The sequence below is a fragment of the Lithobates pipiens genome, unplaced genomic scaffold, assembly GCF_037356315.1.
Source record: "Lithobates pipiens isolate NorthernLeopardFrog02 unplaced genomic scaffold, aLitPip1_a1.2 Scaffold_3, whole genome shotgun sequence".
In the NCBI taxonomy this organism is placed as follows: domain Eukaryota; kingdom Metazoa; phylum Chordata; class Amphibia; order Anura; family Ranidae; genus Lithobates; species Lithobates pipiens.
In genome coordinates, this window is record NW_027507790.1 from 32,297,601 (window position 1) to 32,321,831 (window position 24,231).

A 24,231-nucleotide genomic window follows, 5' to 3' on the forward strand; every position below is an offset into this window, starting at 1 on the left:
ACCAATCTCATATTATCCTCTTATTGGGGGTTCCAAGATTGCAACTAGGACTTGCTACTATACTTTCCTTGGATTTATGTGCTTTGGTCAACCTACCACTAATGCCCCCAATACTACCCTCTGCAATACGTTCCGCACTGACTATCTCCACCTCTGGACCCCCCCCCCCCCCCCCCCCCAATCGCCTAGTTTAAAAACCTTGCTAACTTTTTGGCCATCTTCATTCCCAGCTGATCTGCACCCTCCTCATTTAGGTGCAGTCCGTTCCTTCTATAGTACTGGTTATTGACTGAGAAGTCAGCCCAGTCCCTCCAGGAACCCAAACCCCTCCTTACTACACCAGCTCTTCAGCTACTTGTTTACTTCCCTAATCTCCCTCTGCCTTTCTGGTGTGGTTCAATGTACCAGTATTATTCCTGAGAATACTACATTGGAGGTTCTTAACCTCAATTTAGCTCCCAAGTTCCTAAAATCGTTCTTTAGGATACTCCATCTGCCTCTCATTGGTGCCAACGTGCAAAATGACAGCTGGGTGTTCCCCAGCCCCTCTCATTAATCTGTCCACCAGATCCATGATGTGCAACATACTGTTCGGTGCTTCAGGTCTTTGTTACAGATTGGGCTCTCTGTCCTTCTAAGAACTGAGTCCCCTACCACCAGAATCTGTCTTTCCTTTCCCTTCACTCCCCCCCCCCCCCCCCTATTCTCGCTGGAGCTCTTCTCCCAGCAGCTGGGAGAGTCCCTCAGCTCCAGCAGTGCTGGTCCCTGACTGGTTTCACCAATGTCACTCAATGGAGAGTACTTACTGGGATGCTCCAGCCCTGGATTGGCCTCCCTGGCACTTCCCCCTCTACCCTTCCTGACTGTCACCCATCTACTCTTTGCTAGTGTCTGCACCTCTTTGTCTCCACCCGCCTCTGTGCTGGCCCCTGCCAGCACCTGCCATGTATGTTTCTGGCTCTCCTTTAATATGGAGGGACTTCTCAGTGCTGACAGTTGCTTCCCCAGATTCAGAACCTGGGCTTCCAGGGAAACAATGCGCTTACATTTTGCACAGCAGCATTCACCCTCAATCGGATGATCAAGAAACGCATACATGCCGCAAGATGTACATCGAGTCGCCTATCCAGACCCACCAGGCATCATACTTATTAAATTTAATGAAGATTGGGGATTATACCCTGTCCAAATTACCTAACATCTAGCTTCCTGACACTAATGCTCAACAAGACAATACACAGGCACTCAATAAGACAATACACAGGAAATAACAGGCCTATGTGCGCTCGCAATACACAAGTACCAACGATCCACACACACTACTCAGGCAACACTCAGGTACTCACACTACACAGGTACTATGACCCCTGTTATAACCTCTGGCTTTTAACACACCACTTAGACCAGTTCCACTTGGACAGAGTTCCAGCAGACTCAAAGATGACAAGGCTCACAATGAGTTCTACAGAAGGTTATATAGGCCTCAAGCACCTGTGACCAATTAACCACTCCCCCTTAATTAGTAGGCTGAAGGAAGCAAAGAAGCAAGAAAGAAAGAAAGAAAAAAAGCTTTTAAAAAAGTGTCCGAAAAAGGTGTTAAAAAGCTACAAAGGAAATGCCCCAGAAAGAACCTAAAAATTCAACCCAGCAATCACCAGCAGTCAAAAAAAAAAAAAAAAAAAAAAAGACTTGATCAATCTCCACTCAGGGTCCCCACTGTTTAGCTTCCAACCAGCAGTTTCTTGTATTCATTTCCTTTAGATTTACCAAAACAATATAATATAACATGAGGTCAAACCTAAACACTTTCAATGTGTATACAAACAGGTAAGGCCCTTGGACTACATAGTTGAAGGCAAATTTAAAAGCAATTGAAAAATAAAATTGTTACTTTGTTTACCTTTAGTTCTACTTTCAGGTCAAAACACTTCAGTGAATTATTCAGAACGAAAAGACAGGCTTTTACTGCCATCTTCTGACAGGCCATGTGTGAAATAAATCTATATTTTGGGAACATGCTATTATACCTTTGGCTCTAGAAAATCTTGTATTAATAGTATTAGTTGCAATATTAAAAGCACACCTCCCCTCCTCCCTTTTCATGTATTTAGCTCTCTCCCCCTCCACCCCAAACCCAACAGGAGTTATCGTTTTCCCACCTACTGACCTCATCCTCCCTGCCCACTACTTTTTCTGCTGCCACCCTATCTTGCCATCAAACCCCTGACCTGTCCAAAACTTGATTACGTGCAATTGGGACATCAAATATTTCCCATCCCTCTTCACCCAAGAATAAAAAAGTTTGATGTGCAGTAAAATCAGTTACCAAGCAGCGCTAATCACCACTTCAGTTATACAATCACTGCACCAAAGCAAGTTGTTATGGTTACAAGTTCTTCATAGAAGTATGCTACATTACTGCATTTACACACACACACACACACACATACATACATATATACACACACACACATACATACATACATATATATATATATATATATATATATATATATATATATATATATATACATATATATATATATACATATATATACATACACACACACACACACACACACACACACACACACACGATATTCTTACATGACTTCACCATTTTACCAGAGTCGATTTTGCTAATTTCTACTGTCTGTGCAAATGTGAAGAAGAGAAATGAGGAGAAAAAAAAGTGAAGTTGTTCTTCAAAGTTTGCACGTCTCTCCCACAGTGTAACCCACATAACAGCATTATTTGCCTTAAGGCTGGGTTCACACTGCTGCGGGGGGACATCCGGATGTGATTCGCACCGCAAATCACATCCGATCTCCGTAGCGATGCGAGTTCAGCCATACAGATAGTATGGCTGAATTCGCAGCGCTCCCGCAGCAAACTCGCACGGGACCTTTTTTTAGGTCCGCAACAGAATCGGATCGCATGGGTGTTCACACCATGCGATCCGATTCCTGTGCGAGTCGGCAGATCGCACTGCGATATGCGGACGGATCTGGGGGTGTCATTAACATAACATTGACACTCCCAGCCGTCCGCATAGGGCAGTGTGAACTGCCGGCGGGAGGTGTGCGATGCGGGAAAACGCCGCGGATTTGCGGCGTTCCCGCATCGCAGCGGTGTGAACCCGGCCTTAGTCCCACTCCAGAGATCTTAAGGCTTTATTCACACCAATGTGTTTTATCATACTTTTTGCAGAATTTTTTTTTTTTTTTTTTTTTTTTTTAACATGGGTTCCTATAGAACATGTTCACATCAATGTGTTTTTGTGCCTGCGTTTTCCCCCAAAAAAACAAAAACAAAACAAACACACACCCCATAAAAAACACAACGCAAATCGCAGCAAAATAACGCAGAAAGTACAGCAAAAAGCATTGCAGAAACGCTCAAAAGCGACATGCATAGATGTGAATTGAGCTTTAGACACCATTTGAATGTGCAATTTGCCATGCTGCGAATCCAGCAGCAAGAATCTACTGATTGCTGGTCTTGGGATTGACAGCAGTATGTGAGTAGCTGTGGTCGATGTGCCTGTACATTGCAATGACAGGCTGGCGGTGGCTGCAGCTATTCGTGTCCATTTCCGATTATCAGTGATTATCTGCAGTGAAAATGAAATGCACATTTTTTACAGGTAAAAAATGCATCTATTTCTTTTCTCAGGAGCCTACAGAGCATTGTACCAGCAATCAAAACGTGGGTGTAATGTCAGGCTCCTTACAGACTCTCAGTACAGCAGTTGGCCTGTACCTCCTGTACAGGCAGGCAGTTACTGAAATGCAGGAAGAATCAGACTACAAGCGCCCTCGCAATTCGAGAACTTCAAGCCATCTGCCGCGGTAGAAGATGGGACTTGTAGTTCATTCATTCACAGAACTCTGAATGACTGATGAGGCTGTTTGGGACGGAGCCCAGCACAGCTACGTTGTATTTAAATTGTGGTAGCAGGTGCAGGGAGAGGATCCTTCGCCCGCTGTCACAGAGAAGGGGGATCAAAGCGGTGCAAGGAATTTTCTACTAAACACGAAGTCTTCCTCAAATTAAGGCAATGGCTCCAGAACATTGATTACGGTTGAAACATGTAACAGTCAAAATATGCAGTCTGCAACCCACTGAGGAGATATTCTCTCACTTCCTATGAAGGAAGTGAATGAGAATTTTTCCAACGTGGGCACAAACAGCAAGACAAGTACTAATCAGAACAGTAAAAAAAAAAAATTAGATAGCAAAAAAATAAATACCATCTGTGTTCCGGTTTGGTATATTTCCCCACACATTCCTGTGAAAACAACCATCTCGACGGCAATGAAAAACTGCTCAGAACTAAAGTGGATAGTGAGAGAACTCTGGACGGCCGCACTCCAAAGCTAAATCGGCGTCTTTATTCAAAAATTATCAGGAACACAACAAAAGATACTAACAGCTGACGCGTTTCGCACTAAGACTAGTGCTTACTCATAGCTATGAGTAAGCACTAGCCTTAGTGCGAAACACGTCAGCTGTGAGTATCTTTTGCTGTGATGTCAGTTGCCGTGTTCCTGATAATTTTTGAATAAAGACACCGATTTAGCTTTGGAGTGCGGCCTCCAGAGTTCTCTCACTATCCACATTGTTCGCATGTTGTGGCTCGCACCCGGATCTCCTCACCTGGAGCAATTATTTCAGAGTTCTCAGGATCTGCTTTGAACGGTGGTATACGTCTCTGCTGAGAACCAAAGGTTCTGAACCTTCCCCATGCTACTAAAAATAACATTTAAAAAAATAAAATAAACAATAACTCCCACAAGAATAAAATACCTCTGTTGGTTGGTAATGAAAGTGCAATTTCAGCATTGTTTGTTAAAGGCAATGTATTCCCTCGTCCAATAAGCTGCTTGTTAAGAAAAGTTCCATTGCCACTTAAATCTTCAATGTAGGCAACAACCGACAAACCAGATACAGCTTCCTATGAGAAACACAAAAAGAATTTTCATTTTTGCGTTAAAAATCCTTCAACATTGAATACCTTTTATACAGTCTACTTTACAATTCATTTGAATGAAAGAAATTAGTATAATATAATTAGCATAATTCTAGTACTCACCCTGAATATCCGAAAGTGCTTTTTACTGTAAGTTTTGTATCTTTCAGTCTGATTTATTATTGGTTTATCAAAAGTATAATCACAGTGCTTGTCCCTTCCAAATTCATATTGTTCATTAATACAATCTGTTCAAAAAACAAAATATTTAAAGGACGTTTGCTAAAATGTCTCTCAATTAGGTTTTCATCAAACACAGTCATTAGTATTTTTACTGAAAGCAGCCCTCCAAAAAACTGTGCATACAGTTCAAATATCTCACAGTGTAACGTTAAATGTTATGGAAGGAAACACTTGCCCCAGGATCTTCTTTCTTTCCCTTTGAATAGATTTAACTTTTTTTCTCATGCGTCTCCAGGACAGAAGCCAAGGGAGTAATCTTCCCAGTGTGGGAACAGACAGCAAAAGTTTTATGCCCTGTACACACGGTCGGACTTTCCGACTGAAAATGTATCGTATTGTCGGTAAATCCGATCATGTGTGGGCTACATCTGACTTTTTCCGTCGGAATTTCCGACACACAAAGTTTGAGGCAAATCTAAAATTTTACGACAACAAAATCCGATTGTTTAAATTCTGATCATGTGTAGACAATTCCGACGGACAAAGTGGCATGCATGCTCAGAATAAAATTACTAGACGAAAGCTATTGCCCTCTTTATAGTCCCGTCATACGTGTTGTACGTCACCTCATTCTGAACAATCGGATTTTCTGACAACTTTGTACGACCGCGTGTATGCAAGACAAGTTTGGGCCAAAATCCGTCTGAAAAAATACGATGGATTTTGTTGTCAGGATGTTTGATCGTGTGTATGGGGCATTAGTCTTTCCCTACTCGGTCCAAAGGGAGTGCACAATCTATTCTTACCACTAAAGCCCGATTCATACCTATGCAATTTGCAGATTTGAACTACAGCCCATTTAACATGGTTTCCTATGGAACACATTCACATCTGCAAAATGCACTAAAAATGCATAGGTGTGAATCAGGCCTTAAAGTGGTTGTAAACCTTTACAACACACTTTGACCTACAGGTAAGCCTAGATTAAGGCTCACCTGTAGGTCCAAGAAATATCTCCTAAACCTACACGGTTTAGGAGATATTTGCCGAAAGACAGGCACCGCTGTCCCGTAGACAGCGGCACGCAGGCTCACTGAGTGCGGCACCGTCAATGACGTGCGCATGCGCGGGAATGACGTCATCGCGGCTTCGTCGAATGACAGCGGCGGAGCAGCGAGACCCCACCGAGAAGATGGATACGCCGGACTACAGGGGACAGCGGTGACTTCGCTGGCTCCTGTGTCAGGTAAGTGACACATAATGGACTAATATGCGATGCATAGTAGTCCATTATGCTTTGCCTTTGCAGGGAATGAAAGAGGAAGTAAACTCATCTGGGTTTACTTCCTCTTTAAAGGAGCCAAATAATTCACATTTGTAGTAGGGGTGCACCGAATGGGTTTTTTGGTGACAAAACCGATACCGAAAATGAAAAATACACTAGGCGAAAACCAAAAACGGATACCAAAACAGCACCAATACCGAAAGCGACCGTTTAAAAAAAATATTTTTATACAGGAGATGGTAAGAGACTGGGGACGTGGTACAGGAGATGGTCAGAGACTGGGGACGTGGTACAGGAGATGGTCAGAGACTGGGGACGTGGTACAGGAGATGGTCAGAGACTGGGGACGTGGTACAGGAGATGGTCAGAGACTGGGGACGTGGTACAGGAGATCAATGCAGCCTCACCAGTGCCTGTCAGATGCAGCCTACCAGTCAGTTGTAACAGCCTGCGTGTGCCCTTCTTCTCCAGTGCCTGTGTCCACATGTAGCTGCCCACCAGAGACCATCAGATGCAGCAGCTCACCAGTGCCCATGTCGCGCAGCCTGAGCCTACCAGTGCCTGGTAAGGCATGTCGCACTGTGTGGATATGAATCGCCGTGCAGCCAGTTTCATCCCGGCATGCCCCTCAGAGTCTCCCCTCCCCTTCTCACTCCTGTCCTACACAGCCTCCCCAGTGCCTGGTAATGCAAGTCGCAATGTGTGGATCTGAATCGTCGTGCAGCTGATGCAACGATGTCTCGCCTCCTAGACCGCCTCTTGTGATAGACGGCACTCTGATCCAACGCTAGGAATCATTGTGCCATGTGTCATAGGAGGCGGGACATTGTTACATCAGCTGCACAGCGATTCAGATCCACACAGCGTGACATGCATTACCAGGCACTGGTAGGCTGTGTATGACAGGAGTGAGTGGAGGAGGAGGGAGGGGAGACTGAGTGGCGTGCCGGTCTGAAACATGTGTGGCACCCGGCGGGATGGCCCTGCCCCTTTTTCGGCAACATTTCTCTTTCTGCAAATTGCCAAAAAGCCAATTATTGGCCGATATGTTTCGGCAGCTGAAATTTCGGTGCAGCCCTAATTTATAGTCTACCTTAATATGTCATGCATCTTTCTTTCAAGAAAGAGTGTGGTTTTGATTTAAAGTAGATTTTAATACATATCAGTTTATTGTTTAGATATTAATTTGAAAAATGATGGGAAAAATAGGAAGAAATACTATTTTCAGCATTTTTCCTCAATCCTTTTTAGTTTATGTGAACAGGAATGGAATCAAAACTCATGCAGAAATTTCATTCCAAGTAGTTCAATACTACTTATTTCAGTTTTTTGTCCTATGGTTTTTATTGAAGTTTCATAATGAAAAAAGACATAGAACCAAGAATTATGAGTATCAGAAATACAGACCATAGTGGGTAACAATAGCATTATACATATCATGCCAGACCATCTTACATATTTACGAGGAAGTGGAATATGAAAAAGGGAGGAAAAAGCATAATTAGTCAGTTTAGCTTTGAGGTGGAGAAGTCATGCATCCCATTGATAATGACATTTCTTATCCCCTTTGTGCCGAAGAGTAAACCAAATGTTAATACCTGAACACAGTTTTGCAACTTTGACATATGTTAGTAAAACTGTATCATCACAACTACTTTGTGCATCCAGGTGGACTATACATTGTTCATCTTCCCGTACCCGCTGTCACAATTTGAAAACAGCGTGGCTGTGTGGTTTCCTGTGAATAAATGAACTACAAGTACTGTTTTCCATTGCAGCATAGGGCTTGTAGTTCTCAATGAACTACAAGAGCGCTGGTAAGCGATGTCATAACTCATCCTGCAATTTAGTAGCGGTCTACCCATACAGAAGGTACAGGCAGACAGCTGAAAAAGTCTGCAGGAGCCTGGCATTGTGGCAGGCTGCAATGTTTACAGGATGCAATTGTTTTTTTTACCTGCATTTTTTACTTGCAATTTTTTTTTTTTGAAAGGTGTACTTATTCTTTTAAGCAAGTTATTTTTATAGGCTAATGTCATTTAAAACTGGACCTGATTATTAAAAGCCAAGGTCTACCGTTTTACTATCCCCCCACTGCCAAACTAAATCCTAATGTGCAGCTGGTGGGGATATGGTACACGTGCTCATGCTGCAATCTTGCACGTTGCAGAAAATTGAACCCAGCTTGTCACGTTGACAGGCAGTACCAATTAAGTCAATGAGCCTGCGCCACAACTGTGACCCAAAACCTTGACTCGTTGCTGTGGCGCATTATGCCCCATTCACACGGGCGCTCCCACTCTCCCCTATGGAGAAATCGGGTGAAAACGGGCCACCTGTTTGTTTTCACCCGATCCTATGCGATCTGCCAGACAGATGGAAAATAGGACCACCATCCATCTGGATTTGGCAGACAGGATCGAATAGCAGCGGGTGTCAGCAGGCATGTCACCGTTTACATCCTACTGTAGGCTTTCAGGAAGAAGGTGATCCTTTGAAACGCATCAGTCAGCAGTGGTTCGCACGTCTTCTCGCTAGGATCTGGAGACTGCTACCAATAGACGGATTGTCATTAGCCAAAGGCTGTTACATTCGTGTTTTCTTTCCATCCTTAGTAGTTTTTAATACTTTTTCTTTTAATAAATATATCAAAGGATAATGCACAAGGCTGGTGTGCCCTCTTTTTTTTCTATTCTCTTTTTTGACTGCTAGGAAAGATACCCCTATCCTGGAGGGCAGCAAGGCTTAAGATATTATCCACTCTTAACTTTGGATCGCCTGGTCAACACCTCCTATTACTTAATTTTTTATTTATTTATTTTTGGATTATTCCAGTGACCCCGCTGACAACCTTTGAACTATTATTGACACGGATAAAGAAAAGTGTTGCAATGCTTCCTGAATTAGCCATAAACTAGAATAAAAGCCTGCAGTGAATAGTAAAAACATCTCAGTCACATTTATAGATAGATATATCTAAAAGCATAGAGTGGCAAAAAACAAACAAAATAAACAAACATACCATGGTTCAAGAAACCTTTTCCTAATGCCCACAGACGACCCCAAGGCTGTGGAGCCTGCTCATCCATTTCCACATCTTCTGGAATAGATGCCAGATCCTGTACTGGAACTGTGTCTAAAGAGCTCAAGGTACCAGAACCAGAAGAGGATGACTGACTGTATGACTGAGGAGCACTGGACGATGAACTAGACGTGCCTTGAGATGTGCCTTGGGTGGTGCCTTGAGATGTGCCTTGGGTGGTGCCTTGAGATGTGCCTTGAGATTGCTGTGAATGTTGGGATTCACCCTTCGTGTCACGGGACATAGTGAAACTAAATGAAGAGAAAAAATGGCAAGCAAATAGATTTGAGATTATACATGTTGTCTAAAAGGAGATACAGATGAATATTATACCTTAGCTATTTATCTTGTGCTCTGGACTATTGCCACTGTTACATGGATGTCTAAATCAAACCAATAGAGTATTTGCAGAATATCAAAATAGAAAAGTGGGTGTATAATTTTTCAACAAGCGTCAGCCACATCAGATAATTGTTGATTTAAAAACTTATAAGACAGGACCAGGGATCTTGTTAAAATTCATATCACCGGACAAACAACAGAATGGTGTGAATGGAACTTCACTTCTCTACAGAACAAGTCAGAGATCCTTTCCAGACCTGCACATAGCAGCCATGGCCACCTCCCTCTCACTGTGCACACAAAACAGGTAAGGCTGTACACAGCTTCCATCTTCATTTAAAAATGTTTACAAGATGAGTTCACCTTTCATAACATGTTACACCCATATTCGGGATGTAACATGTTATGAATGCACCAACCCTCCCATTTCAATTTCCTTTTAGGTATAGTCTTTTGACTAAAAGGCCTAAATGCCTGACTAAATTTAGTTTTAGACATTATTTTAGTAATATGAATTGTTTTAGTCTTAGTCGACTAAAATCTCCAGTACATTTTAGTCAACTAAAATCAAATGGGTTTTGTTAAATTTGAATGCATTATTTAATGATTTCTTTAGAATTTCCAAACTCGTTATATACTCCTGGAGTAAAAATCGAACATGTTTATTATTTATGGTATTACGTTTTAAACATACACTACAGACACAGATTTAGCCGTTGCGATATAGAACATCTTTATAAAGAAAACCTCATAAATAAAAATATTGCTTTTTGAGAAGCAGTTCAACTTGGGGGGGAAAAAACAAAAACAAAAACCTGTACACTATTGGCTGTAATACCGTTGCACATATTATCTAAATATATTACCAACATTAACTCTCAAGAAAAAAATAAAATAAAAGCCTTTTTCTTATTTGTTTTTTCTTTTAGCAGCTTAGTAGATGCACCCGTGCATATTGGTAAGTGCAGTGTTCGTTATTATGTCAAATTTAAAATTTTGTTTTAGTCATAGTCTTTTGACTAAAAAGCCATTTTAGCTTTAGTCGTATTTTAGTCATCTCTATTGTTTTTGTTTCAGTCGTATTTTAGTAGACGAAAATATTTTAGTCAACAAAATTAACACTGGCTACAAATCCTGTTGCTGCTGACTTTTAATAAATGGACAATTACCTGACCAGGGATTCAGTGCCATCCTCATCTGAATTGCTTCTGCTACTGTTTACTGTGGGTAGCCGGCTGCCCACTGCACATGTGTGAACCACTCTATGCCATGTGAATGGTCCAGCAATCTTCTGGGATGTGTGATGTGTACTAGAGGGTTGAGGGCAGGGGAAGAACTTCCGGGGGATTGACATAACACTGAAAACGGAAGCGGGTACCTGCCAAAACCAAGTACCCTCTTCCTCCCCTCAAAAAAAGGTGCCAAAATTAGAAGAGGTTGGGGGGGGGGGCATAAAGTGGACATTCCTCCTTTAGTGCAAAGTTCTACTTTAACCCCCTTCTGAGACTTAAATGGGTTGTTATTTAAAAAAAAAAAAATTAAAATTAAAATAACAAAAAAAGAAAATGATGTCCCCAGAGCGGGGCTTTTTACCAGCAAAGTTTAACCTGTGTAATATAAATAACATTGACATGTAGAAAAGTAGACTAATATTGTAAATGTTTATTAATAAAAAAGAGGATAAAATAGGTCACGCAGTGGTCAAAGACTGAGCTCCACTAAATAGGTAAAAATGTATGGTATTACATGTATAAACAGAAATACACATATACATAGAATTGTGATGCTTGAAACATAGTATCAATACAATAAGAGATATATGCGTATAGATAGTAAAAACCCTTTACGCGTTTCAACCCTCCCAGGGGTCTTCTTCAGAAGGTTACTATCTATTTGTGAAAAAAGGAAAAAAGACAAGCATAAATATATATCACAATACATGATGCACTGTGTTGTACTAAAAATAATCTGCTGTAGGCAGAGTATATATCAAAACATTGTAAGATTACACAGTTAACAATCAAGTGATACATATTGTAACAATAAATACCTATATTGATCACAAAGGAAATCCTCTTTTTTAAAAGACCGGACAGGATTCCGTACATTCTCCCATAATCTTCATAGATGTGCCGACCTTATGTAGATGGAAAAAATGGCTAGCTCTACCCAGAAAGAGGGGGGAAGAGCAAGGAAAATGGATCCAAAGGGTAAAAAGCTTGCAAGGGATCACATCCCTATTACCACCTCCAAAACACAATAATGGAGGAAGGTATGGGTATGGGTGAGCGGGATTAGGAGAGAGGGCAACCTACAGGAAAAGAAAGGATATAAGACATATGTATATATATATATGTATATATAAAGAGAAGGGCCCTATTTAGAAAACTATCACCTCTGTATAGAGAGATAGAACATGCCCGCATGCAGTGTCAATAGTATACACACGTCGAGGATACACATATGTCAAGTGAATCCTGCCATTTCAGAGTGGAATATTTCACTCGGTTAGAGTGTGAGCAGATGCCCAAAAGAAAAATGCCCAAAGGAAAGACCAACGCCAGACCGAAACACCATATGCAAAAAAGGTGAGAAAGGGGGGAAGGACAAAGGATAAAGGAGGGAAAGAAAAAGAAAGGGAAAAGGGGGGTGAAGTGACTACGAACTAGTGCCAAACAAAACTGCAAAAATGAACAAACAGTGAACATAGCTAAAGAAAAAAGTGAATGGGGAAAGAAAGTGAAGTGGTGTAACAGCTTCAGAATATCACAGCGTGACCACAGTGGTGCAGGGATAGAACAATGTATATATACCTATAGCCAATTTCCAATGGGTCCACATTGGACAACAGAGCCAGAAGGAAAACACTCAAATAATTAGTGGTAAAGTGGCTTGAAAGTGGTGACCTTTACAATACAGCCCTTCACATTAGTATGTTTCCATGGGGCGAGAGAGGTCTTAAGTCTGCAAATAGACAAGAGATAGTCTTATACTCCTGCCAACAGAACTATATATAGTGCAATAGAATGAGTGGAACAGCATAGGGTAAAAGAACCCAGGGACTTACCCAGTTGCGTGAAAACGATGTGCGTGTGCTCCTGTGGATGAGGAAGTGATGTGCAGTGTGAAAGGGTGGGATATAAATAGCCCAGGTTGGGTTGATAGGTCAATCAGAAGTCTCCACCCGTTAACCCATGACCACTATTGGTCGCCTGAGAGACGACCGGATGTGGTCCCCTCGGCGTTCCAGAAATGACTCTCCTGATAGGACGGGAGAGTGCACGGTAGCGTCGCACCAGCGTGACATGGGTGCATCGCGTCGCACGCGCAGAACGCGACCAATAGTGGTCATGGGTTAACGGGTGGAGACTTCTGATTGACCTATCAACCCAACCTGGGCTATTTATATCCCACCCTTTCACACTGCACATCACTTCCTCATCCACAGGAGCACACGCACATCGTTTTCACGCAACTGGGTAAGTCCCTGGGTTCTTTTACCCTATGCTGTTCCACTCATTCTATTGCACTATATATAGTTCTGTTGGCAGGAGTATAAGACTATCTCTTGTCTATTTGCAGACTTAAGACCTCTCTCGCCCCATGGAAACATACTAATGTGAAGGGCTGTATTGTAAAGGTCACCACTTTCAAGCCACTTTACCACTAATTATTTGAGTGTTTTCCTTCTGGCTCTGTTGTCCAATGTGGACCCATTGGAAATTGGCTATAGGTATATATACATTGTTCTATCCCTGCACCACTGTGGTCACGCTGTGATATTCTGAAGCTGTTACACCACTTCACTTTCTTTCCCCATTCACTTTTTTCTTTAGCTATGTTCACTGTTTGTTCATTTTTGCAGTTTTGTTTGGCACTAGTTCGTAGTCACTTCACCCCCCTTTTCCCTTTCTTTTTCTTTCCCTCCTTTATCCTTTGTCCTTCCCCCCTTTCTCACCTTTTTTGCATATGGTGTTTCGGTCTGGCGTTGGTCTTTCCTTTGGGCATTTTTCTTTTGGGCATCTGCTCACACTCTAACCGAGTGAAATATTCCACTCTGAAATGGCAGGATTCACTTGACATATGTGTATCCTCGACGTGTGTATACTATTGACACTGCATGCGGGCATGTTCTATCTCTCTATACAGAGGTGATAGTTTTCTAAATAGGGCCCTTCTCTTTATATATACATATATATATACATATGTCTTATATCCTTTCTTTTCCTGTAGGTTGCCCTCTCTCCTAATCCCGCTCACCCATACCCATACCTTCCTCCATTATTGTGTTTTGGAGGTGGTAATAGGGATGTGATCCCTTGCAAGCTTTTTACCCTTTGGATCCATTTTCCTTGCTCTTCCCCCCTCTTTCTGGGTAGAGCTAGCCATTTTTTCCATCTACATAAGGTCGGCACATCTATGAAGATTATGGGAGAATGTACGGAATCCTGTCCGGTCTTTTAAAAAAGAGGATTTCCTTTGTGATCAATATAGGTATTTATTGTTACAATATGTATCACTTGATTGTTAACTGTGTAATCTTACAATGTTTTGATATATACTCTGCCTACAGCAGATTATTTTTAGTACAACACAGTGCATCATGTATTGTGATATATATTTATGCTTGTCTTTTTTCCTTTTTTCACAAATAGATAGTAACCTTCTGAAGAAGACCCCTGGGAGGGTTGAAACGCGTAAAGGGTTTTTACTATCTATACGCATATATCTCTTATTGTATTGATACTATGTTTCAAGCATCACAATTCTATGTATATGTGTATTTCTGTTTATACATGTAATACCATACATTTTTACCTATTTAGTGGAGCTCAGTCTTTGACCACTGCGTGACCTATTTTATCCTCTTTTTTATTAATAAACATTTACAATATTAGTCTACTTTTCTACATGTCAATGTTATTTATATTACACAGGTTAAACTTTGCTGGTAAAAAGCCCCGCTCTGGGGACATCATTTTCTTTTTTTGTTTATAACATACCAGGGGTGATCAGCGCCCTCTGACCCCAATTTTGGGGGTGTTACCGTTCTTTTTGTCTAAAATTAAAATAACAACCATGTTATACTTACCTCCACTGTACAGCTCATTTTGCACAGAGTGGCCCTGAACCTGGTCTTCTGGGGTCCCTTGTCGGCTGTCTCGGCTCCCTCCCGCAACTTCTCACGTTCATGCAAGCTCCTTCGCATGGTGAGAAGCACTTGCGGACACGCTCCTGTGATACAGCTGGCGGCTATAGCCGCTCACTGTATCACTCGGCCCCGCGCGCTGCATCATTGAATGTGATTGATAGCAGCGCGAGCCAATAGCTGCGCTGATTTCAATCCATCCACTCCAGCCAATCAGCGGCCAGGCTAAGCGGCAAAGAGCATGTCGGGGGCGAGCGCGGGACTTTCGAGGGGTCAGGTAAGTAAAACCGCCGTGAGTCCAGGTTCTAGCCCCACCATCCAAGTGGACATAGAGTTAGAATATAAAAAAGCCGAGCGCAGCGAGGCCGTGCCCCGAAGCGTGGCGAGCAAAGCGAGCTCACGAGGGGCCCTCTAATATCGGCAGGCCTAAGTCCACTTGGATGGTGGGGCTACCACCTCGACGCACGGCGCAGGCGCGTTCATCTTCGGAGATTTTCCGAAGATCCTTCTTCTCTGTACTGCGCAAGCGATGCGCCTGCGCAGTACAGGGCGGACAGTATCCGATGGCCGGACTGAATATGCCAGAACACCGGCACTGTGAGATGTTTTTTCACCTTAATGCATAGAATGCATTAAGGTGAAAAAATATTTACGTTTACAACCCCTTTAACTGTAGGGGCCACTCTCTCTCTTTGTGTTCTGCTTGTGAGTGCAACTCACAACACCTCAATGCTGCTGCTCACAAGCTGGAGGCTGGGAGGTGATCCAGTTATATTTCTTGACGTGTATGTGTGAGCAAAAGTTCTCCCCTGCTGAACTATAGAACACCTCCACCTTATGTTAAGAGAGTTAGGATTATGGGTGTTCTTTAGAAGCGGACTGATTTCAGTGCAACAGAGGCAAAGATGTCAGCTCACTACAGGAATTTAAAGCAGAGCTCCACCCAAAAGGGGAAGTGTGTGTGCACCCGCTCCCGCTAGATCACCTAGGCGATCCGAACAGAAGTTCGCCTCTCCCCCTCCCTCCCAGAAGTTATCTGGGACATGTCACAGGTCCCAGAAGACTGCTGGGCCATTTACAATGCGCAGCTTGCACTTGCGCAGTGTTCTAGGATCCAGAGCCCAGCACTGGATCCTAGGACAGGTTAGTATCTGTTTATTAAAACCCCTTTTACACTGGGCCGTTTTTCAGGCGCTTTTGAGCTAAACATAGTGCCTGTAAAGCATCTGAAAAACTCCTCCCCTGCAGCCCCAGTGTGAGAGCCGGAGTGCTTTCAAGGATGTTAGAAAAAGTCCTGCAAGCAGCATCTTTTGGCCGGTGTGGGAGCGGTGTATACATCACTTCTCCACCGCCCTGCCACTGGAATCAATGGGCACCATTGCGAAGCATCTGCAAAGCACTTCGGCAGCGGCACTTTTAACCCTTTATTTGATGCTAGCAGGGGTTAAAAGTGCCCCACTAGCGGCCTGAAAAGCGACGCTAAAATGTACACTGCTGATGGTAAACAGACGTTTAAGGAGCAGTTGGGCATTTTTTTCAGCTGCCCCCGATCTATGTTATCTTATCAGTACGTACAGTCGTTTATAGTAGTTTCCAGGCAGTTGAGTTTAGAAACAAATTTTGGAATGCAAAAAAATGGGTTCAGATGGATGTTCAGATGGATGTTCAGAGGCATTTGAAACGTCAAATGCCTGTAACAGCTTGTAAACGCTGTTAAACGCGGTAACTTGCGTTTAGCAGTTTTCATTTTAACAAAAAAAAAGATGCTTCGAAACGTGGCTAAACTGACCTTTTTAGACACTAGTTTCTAGCTGTCATGTTAAATCTTTCAGGAGAGGTTAAACAACAACGTGTACATGAAGTCTTATGCCCCGTACACACGTTCGGACATTCCGACAACATTTTTAATTTTTTGGCTATTTTGAAAAAAAGTACCAGTTACTTACCGGTAACTGTCTTTCTGGGAAATCTTCCAGGACGGCACACCTGAGAGATGAGAGGCTCCTCCCTACAGGAAACACAATCAATCGACAGCTGTTTTAAGTCCCCACCCTTCCCCTTGATCCTCAGTTTGTAGAGAAGTAACTCCTGAACCAGGTTCACAAGGGAAATCATTCCTCATAGGTACTCACCTTCTAGTGTTCTAGAATTTTCCCTCCTCCAACGGGCGGGAAGTAGGCCTGCCGTCCTGGAAGATTTCCCAGAAAGACAGTTACCGGTAAGTAACTGGTACTTTTCTCAAGTCATCTTCCAGGACGGCACACCTGAGAGGATAAACAAGTACCTCAGGCCTACCTTAGGGTGGGGCCACTGCAAAACCCTCTTGGCGAACCTTGGCTCTGCAGTGAGCTTTACCTCCACTCCATACGCTCATATGCTTGATGAAGGCATGTTAGCTGGATCATGCGGCTGATTTGCAGGTCTGCTCCACAGATGTTCCTGCCTTTTCCGCTTCAGATGCAGTATCTAGGTGAAATGGGCTCTTAAAAATGGAATCAGAAAACATGTTAAACTTGTAGGTTAGCAATGTTGCCTATCTCACACATCTAACAACCATGGCCTATTATGCCTGTAGGTGCTACTTAGAACCACTAAAAAGATAAATAAGAGACCTGTGTAAGACAAGGACACTACATTAATCAATAAGAGGGCCTGTCTTAACACTATCCTGTTGAGGGAAATAAAACTGCTTCCTTTTCATCTTTATGTCAGCAAAAGACTAAAGGGAAGCCTACTTAAGGGAAATAGATTAGCAGAAGCTTGAACCCTGGGTTTAAGGCACGCCCAATCTATGTCCTTACTTACGCCTGAGAGCCTTCTTCAGGAGATTAAAGTCCCTAGCAGGAGTAGACTACCCATATTGCTATGTCTAGTTTTGCTAAAAGGGCAAAATGAAGGCCATGCACCGAGCCGAAACCTATTCGATCGGGTATACATCTTTATACTTCATCCTCAGGCCCTAATACTCCTCTGAACAGAACTCTCCAAGTTCTTACTAAACAGGGCGATTCATTATCCCCTTCCTCCAGTGTCCCATAACCCTACAGGGCTTCAACCCTAGGAAATGGTTCTGGCATCCCTGAATGCAAGTGGTCAAGGTTTTCTGACATGTGGCAGCTGCAGCCCGAACTCCTGGCCCCTCCATGGAAAAGAAGGCTGAAATACAAAAAGGTGATACATGCATTAATAATATCACAAATAAAATGATCATAGATTGTGGGCACGGCACAATAGATTTAGACAGAAAGGACACAAGCATAGACAACAATGTTGTGTGCCTGAGTGTGACTAGCTAAACCAATATATCAAATATGGGAAGAGACCCAAATCTGAACCTCAACGTAGACAAACAGTCCTCATAGTCTGGTTTTCTGATGTGCTGCCAAGACGTAAAAACATTAAGACTCAAGCAAACCCTAAATGCTGCGTATTTCTTTAGTGCAGCTAGCTAGGTCATAACTGATATATAAATACGGAAAGGACAGGAACCCCCTTTACTGTTGTGCTTTACCTATGTACAGCAAAACAAGGCTATAAAGACAGAAAGACCCAAACTTCTATGTTGTGTATTTCTGACAAACCACCACAGTTATAAGATTAATATGAACACCAACTCCCGTGTTGTGCATCTTTGCTATGCCACAGGGAAAAATATGGAACACAAGACAATCCTTTCTGTCATGCACTTCTGTAGTGTAGTTCAGATAGAACCAACACTGAGAAAGGACACAAGCAACCTGCAGCATTGTGTTTTTCTGAAACAGAAAGCACCAACAAGCTTCAATCTTGAGTATTTCTGCTGTGCAACAACATAAAAGCAGACACTGAGGAAAAAGACAGACAGCCTTTACAGCTGCAATCTTTCTGGTCTGCTGCAAAATAAAACAATAACGCCATGATGAGTATTCCTGCTGTGTAGCAAAACCTCAATCAGAAGGGACAGATAAGTTTAGGGTTCCCACACCCGTGCGACCCAACCTGCGACTTGGGACTGCAAGACGCATGAGAAGTCATATACTATGGCTTCCAATGGGTACCATTTGTGTCTGTGCGACACCAGCAGTCCCTGATTCCTGGATCCACAGACCTCAAGATTACACAGGTCGCAGGGAAAAAAAAAACAAATAGCAATTTTCAGGTCGAACAAGTAAGGGGTCCCCAATGCTGTGACTCCCTGGAGGATTGCAGCCAACAAACCCCTGCTGTGTATCCCTAAGATGCAGAAAGGTAGATCCATGAGAAACACTGCTTAGCCTGATATACAAACGATAAGGCAGTAAATATAGGACATACAGGACACAAACATTCAATCTTTGTGTATGTCTGATGTGTAGTAATATACCAATACTGAGCAGAGAGGCCACCATCCTCAATGTGTCTCTCAGCTGAGCAGCAAAAACAAAATCAGAAAAAGACAAGCAACCTTCACTGCTGTGTCCTTTCTGATATGCAGCCAATAAGGCAGTATATGCAAGACATAAAAGGACAGACAACCTTCAATCTTGTATATGTCTGATGTGCAACAATATAACAATTCTGAATAGAGATAGCACATCCATATTGAAGTGATTTGGCCTTGCGACTCAACATGTCAAATCGCATGGCTAAAATCAGCACAACACCACTTTGTGGTGCTACATGGATTACCAAAGGCAGTATATGTACTACACCTGGCAGGGGTTCAATTTGTATTTCTGCTATGTAGCCCAACAAATTCGAACCATCAATTTTCACTGCTGCCTTTCTGAAAAGGCAGTAATACAGGACACAAAACCTCACAGACCTTAATGCTGTATAAATTGATGTGCAACAATAAAACACTATGAATAGAGATAGCACATCCATATTGAAATGATTTGTCATGCGACTCAACATGTCAAATCGCATGTTTAAACTCGGCAGCCATTGCTGTTAATAGCACTGTCTGAATCAGCACAGCGCCACGCAAATCAGGACCATCAGACTTCACTGCTGCCTTTCTGATAAGTAACCAACAAGGCAGTAAAACAGGACACAAAGCCCCAAAGACAGACCTCAATCTTGTGTATGTCTGATGTGCAGCAATATAACCATTATGAGCAGAGATGTCACCAGACACAATGATGTGCATTTCTGCTGTGCAACACAAAACCAGAAAGTACAGACCACCTTCACTGTTGTATTTTTCTGATCTGTAGCCAAACAAAGCAGTACCTTTAGTATATAAAGGACAGCAAACAAGCTTCAGTGCAGTGCATTTCTGATGTACAGCAATATAGCCCTTATAAGCAGAGATGTCACAAATCTCAATGTGTATTTCTGCTGTGCCACAAAAACATCCCAGCAAGGACAAACCTTCACTACTGAGGTCTACTGGTGTGCAGCCAATGAGGAGTCATGGTCTATCCCTTTATGAAATAACCAACAGGCAATTTATTTCATAGGCATAGCCTGGGCTGTAGATACTAAGCCTTCACCACCAGAGAAGGAACAGATCCTAAAATGGTTGGACACCCTACTATTAGTAGTAGTTGTTGTCCTACCTTACCTCCATAGACTGAGCAAACGCTAGCCAGCACATATCCAGGTGGTGCTGATTAGCAACTAAAGTCTCAATGAGCCCAGCCCTAGAGACCGATTTAAGACCTCTCTAGAAGAGGTGGTTACCAGTTTAGCCTGGGAGGTAAATAGCTATTTGCAGGCTTCAAACAATTAATTATGTAGCTCTTGCATAGGTTTGCACAGAAAATCCTCAATTAAAAGGATGTAGGGAGCGATCTATGGTGAATCGCCTTTAGATCTGCCACTGCGTGGATTGTAGCCCAAACCAATAAAAAAAGTTTCTTCTTACATCCTACACTATAATATAAACACAGTGTAAAGGTGGAGTGGGAGGTTGGAGCTTATGAAAGTTAACTATAGCAGGCAACCCCCAAAAGGAGGATCTGTGACAAGGGAACCCCTACTGTGCCACACAGTAGCTTGGTCTCTGCCCATCCTTGAATGTTAGGTCAGCTTTTAAACATTGTGAAGCAACTTCAGATTCCTAGCAGCTGGGCTAATAGGGCCGGTAACCTAGTGCACCTGCTGACCAGGGGAGCTTCTGAATCCACCAACCACTGCCCAATTAATAACCTGTTCAGTGGTATACCTGGCCTGTAAGTAACTTTGTATCTACCAGGTCCCCTCTGTACGCTATATTCATCCCTACTAAATGTACCACAACTGGGCATGTAGGGAGAGGCTGGCAACCTACTGCTGCAATAACCACAGTGTCTCTGCTGTAAGAGGGAGCTGTGGCTGGTGGTTTTAGCAGTGGCGTCTGCGCTATTTGTATCCCGACCCCAGGTTCTGCACTGCACCAGTCAGTATATACACGGGGAAGGGGGAGCAATGGCCTACCTACCTCTTTCTCATCTGAGGTGGTTTAGGCACACTCGTTCCTCTGCACCACCTGTCCACCATACAGCTTCTCTGATGTAAGAGGGAGCTGCGGCTGGTGTTTTTAGCAGAAGCTTAAGGGCTATTTGAATCCAGACCCCAGGTGAGATCTCAAATGCCCAGGAACCCTCTGGCTGGAATTGGGGATTTTGCAGCTAAATTCCCACGGCAAAAGAAAAGTAAAGTACTCACCGTTGTCTTCCTCTTTTTGCCACAACCAGCGGGCTTGCTTTTCCATCCTTATGGTCCACACGCAAGGAGGATAGCCGCCAAAGTGCTCCCCCCCCCCAACTGCTGTCCCCATAGGGAGGTGCCAGGTTAGGCTGTGTCCTGCACTGTACCAGTCAGTCTATATACATGGGGGGGGGGGGGGCAATGCCTTCCATTCCTCATTCCCATCTTCATATCTGAGGTGGTTAAGGCAGACATCCACCGTAGTAAACTGGTGCCTCCTCGCTCTAGAGAAAGGAGGATGTGGGCGCCTGCTCCTACTGACTCTCAGCCTTCCCTCCTGGGTAAGAACGCCGCTGCCATTTTCCCAAAGTTTGAAAATGACGCGGGTGCTTGTTGCCACGCCCTCTCCGGCAGCCCACGCGAGCTACCGGGGACCCAGGAGTCGGGGACAAGCCCCCTGGAAAGAACCGATGGCCAGCACCCCCGTCTGAACAGCCACCTGTACAGGTAAGGAGGGGGAGACAGGATAATGGCCCCTGAAGTTCTGGGTACACCACTGTACCCAGGGTCCTTCAGCTCTCAGGGGGGCTCTTCCAATTTCTGCTGCCCGCCCTGAGGAAAAGATAGGGGAACCCCCCAGGAAGGACAAGAATATCCTACCAGACCCAGAGGCTTCCCAGGCTTGTGGTCCGGCTCCCAGGGGGAGACCACCAGCCCCAGGCTTCGGGTCATTTGGAAAAAAACAAACAGTTTCGCTGTGTAGGGAGAAACACAATCAAAAACTGAGGATCAAGGGGAAGGGTGGGGACTTAAAACAGCTGTCGATTGATTGTGTTTCCTGTAGGGAGGAGCCTCTCATCTCTCAGGTGTGCCGTCCTGGAAGATGACTTGAGAAAAAAATATTTATTTTTCAAATGCTTCTAAACGCAAACGTGTCATGTAAACACAGAAAAATGGATGTTTTAAATGTGAGTTACTATCTGTCAAATTAAAGCGTTCAGGAGAGGTTGTAAAGGCGCCCTGTGTACATCAAGCCTAAGGCCTCATGTACACTGCTGCTGGTAAACGGACATTTAGGAGCAGTTGGGTGCTGTTTTCAGCTGTCCCTGAACTCTCCTCTATGTTATGTTATCAGGACATGTACACAGGGTCGTTTATAGTCATTTCAAGGCTGTTGAGTTTAGAAGCATTTTTTGGAAAGCAGAAAAATGTGTTCAGGATGGATGTTCAGAGGCATTTGAAATGCCAAATGCCTGTAACAGCTTGTAAACCCGGTAACGTTTAGCCGCATTTCCTATATAGGCGTTTTTAATGGAGATACATTTCTGACCATTTACAATGAAAAAAGCGCTTCTAAATAGGCAAACGCTGCTAAACGCGGCATGTTTTTAAACGTCTGTTACTAGCGGTCGCGTTCCATTGTTCAGGAGAGGTTTTAAAACGTTTTGTGTACATGAAGCCCAAGAGCTCACTGGATGTCTGGCAGTTTTTTTTTTTTTAAACATACTTGCAGCATTTTTAACCACTTTACGACCAGCGCACGCCGACGTATGTCCATTTTTTGAAGAGGGATATCTCGGTAATGGCAGCAGCTGCTGCCACAACCGAGATATCCATCTCTTCAGGCGCCGGTCGTGTACGATAATGGTAGTCTCGGGTTCGCCACAAGATCACTGTTATTGGCAGCGGGAGAGGTGCCACCCCCCTGTCGCCACTCTCCTGCGCCCTACGCCACTTACCGGAGCCGTTGGTAGCGGCAGAGGCGATCGGGACCGGTCTTGTCTGTGGTATGGAGACGAGTGAGGGGAAAAAGGCCCTCACCCGTCTCTATACCATAGCAGGGCAGAAGCAACGTCAAAACGTCACTTCCGCCCATACCTCTTAAAAGGCACATTTTTTTCAATGTAACCATTTCAAATTCAATAATTTCCCGCACAGAAGCAAACGCATATGTGAGTAGTGCCCACATATGAAAACGGTAGTCAAATCACACATGTGAGGTATCGCCGCAATCGGTAGAGCGAGAGCAATAATTCTAGCCCCAAACCTCCTCTGTAAGGCTGGATTCACACCTATGCATTTTTAGCGCTTTTTGCAGATTTGCACTACAGAACATGTTTCATAGGAAACCATGTTAAATGGACTGTAGTACAAATCTGCAAAATGCAAAAAGCTCTAAAAATGCCTAGGTGTGAATCCAGCCTAACACAAAACATGCAAACTGTAGAATTTTTTAAATGTCGCTTATGGAGTTTTTTGGGGGTAAAATTTGACGCCATTCCACAAGTGGGTGCAATTTTGAAGCGTGACATGTTGGGTATTAATTTACTTAGCATAACGTTATCTTTCACAATATAAAAAAAAAAAATGGGGCTAAATTTTACTGCTGGCTTATTTTTTTATTAAAAAAAGTGCATTTTTTCCCCAAAAAAATTGCGCTTGTAAGACCGCTGCACAAATACGGTGTGAAAAAAGTATTGCAACAACCGGCATTTTATTCTCTAGGGTATTAGAAAAAAAAAAAACAATATATAATGTTTGGGGGTTCTAAGTAATTTTCTATAAAAAAAAAAAAAAAAACTGTTTTAAACATGTAAACACCGAGTCTGAAAAGAGGCTCGGTG

The 24,231-nt window shown here is 43.2% G+C and overlaps 1 protein-coding gene across 1 annotated transcript in view; it reads right to left on the reverse strand.

Annotated features, from left to right (window-relative positions):
- CHEK2 (checkpoint kinase 2) overlaps positions 1–24,231 on the reverse strand; it is a 92,675-nt gene that overhangs the window by 62,911 nt on the left and 5,533 nt on the right. The window contains exons 2-4 of the mRNA XM_077461416.1: positions 9,463–9,773; positions 5,096–5,220; positions 4,810–4,957 (exon numbers count right to left, since the gene is read on the reverse strand). Of these exons, the coding sequence (XP_077317542.1) occupies positions 4,810–4,957; positions 5,096–5,220; positions 9,463–9,766 (577 nt within the window). The 5' untranslated portion in view covers positions 9,767–9,773. The remainder of the gene's footprint in view (positions 1–4,809; positions 4,958–5,095; positions 5,221–9,462; positions 9,774–24,231) is intronic.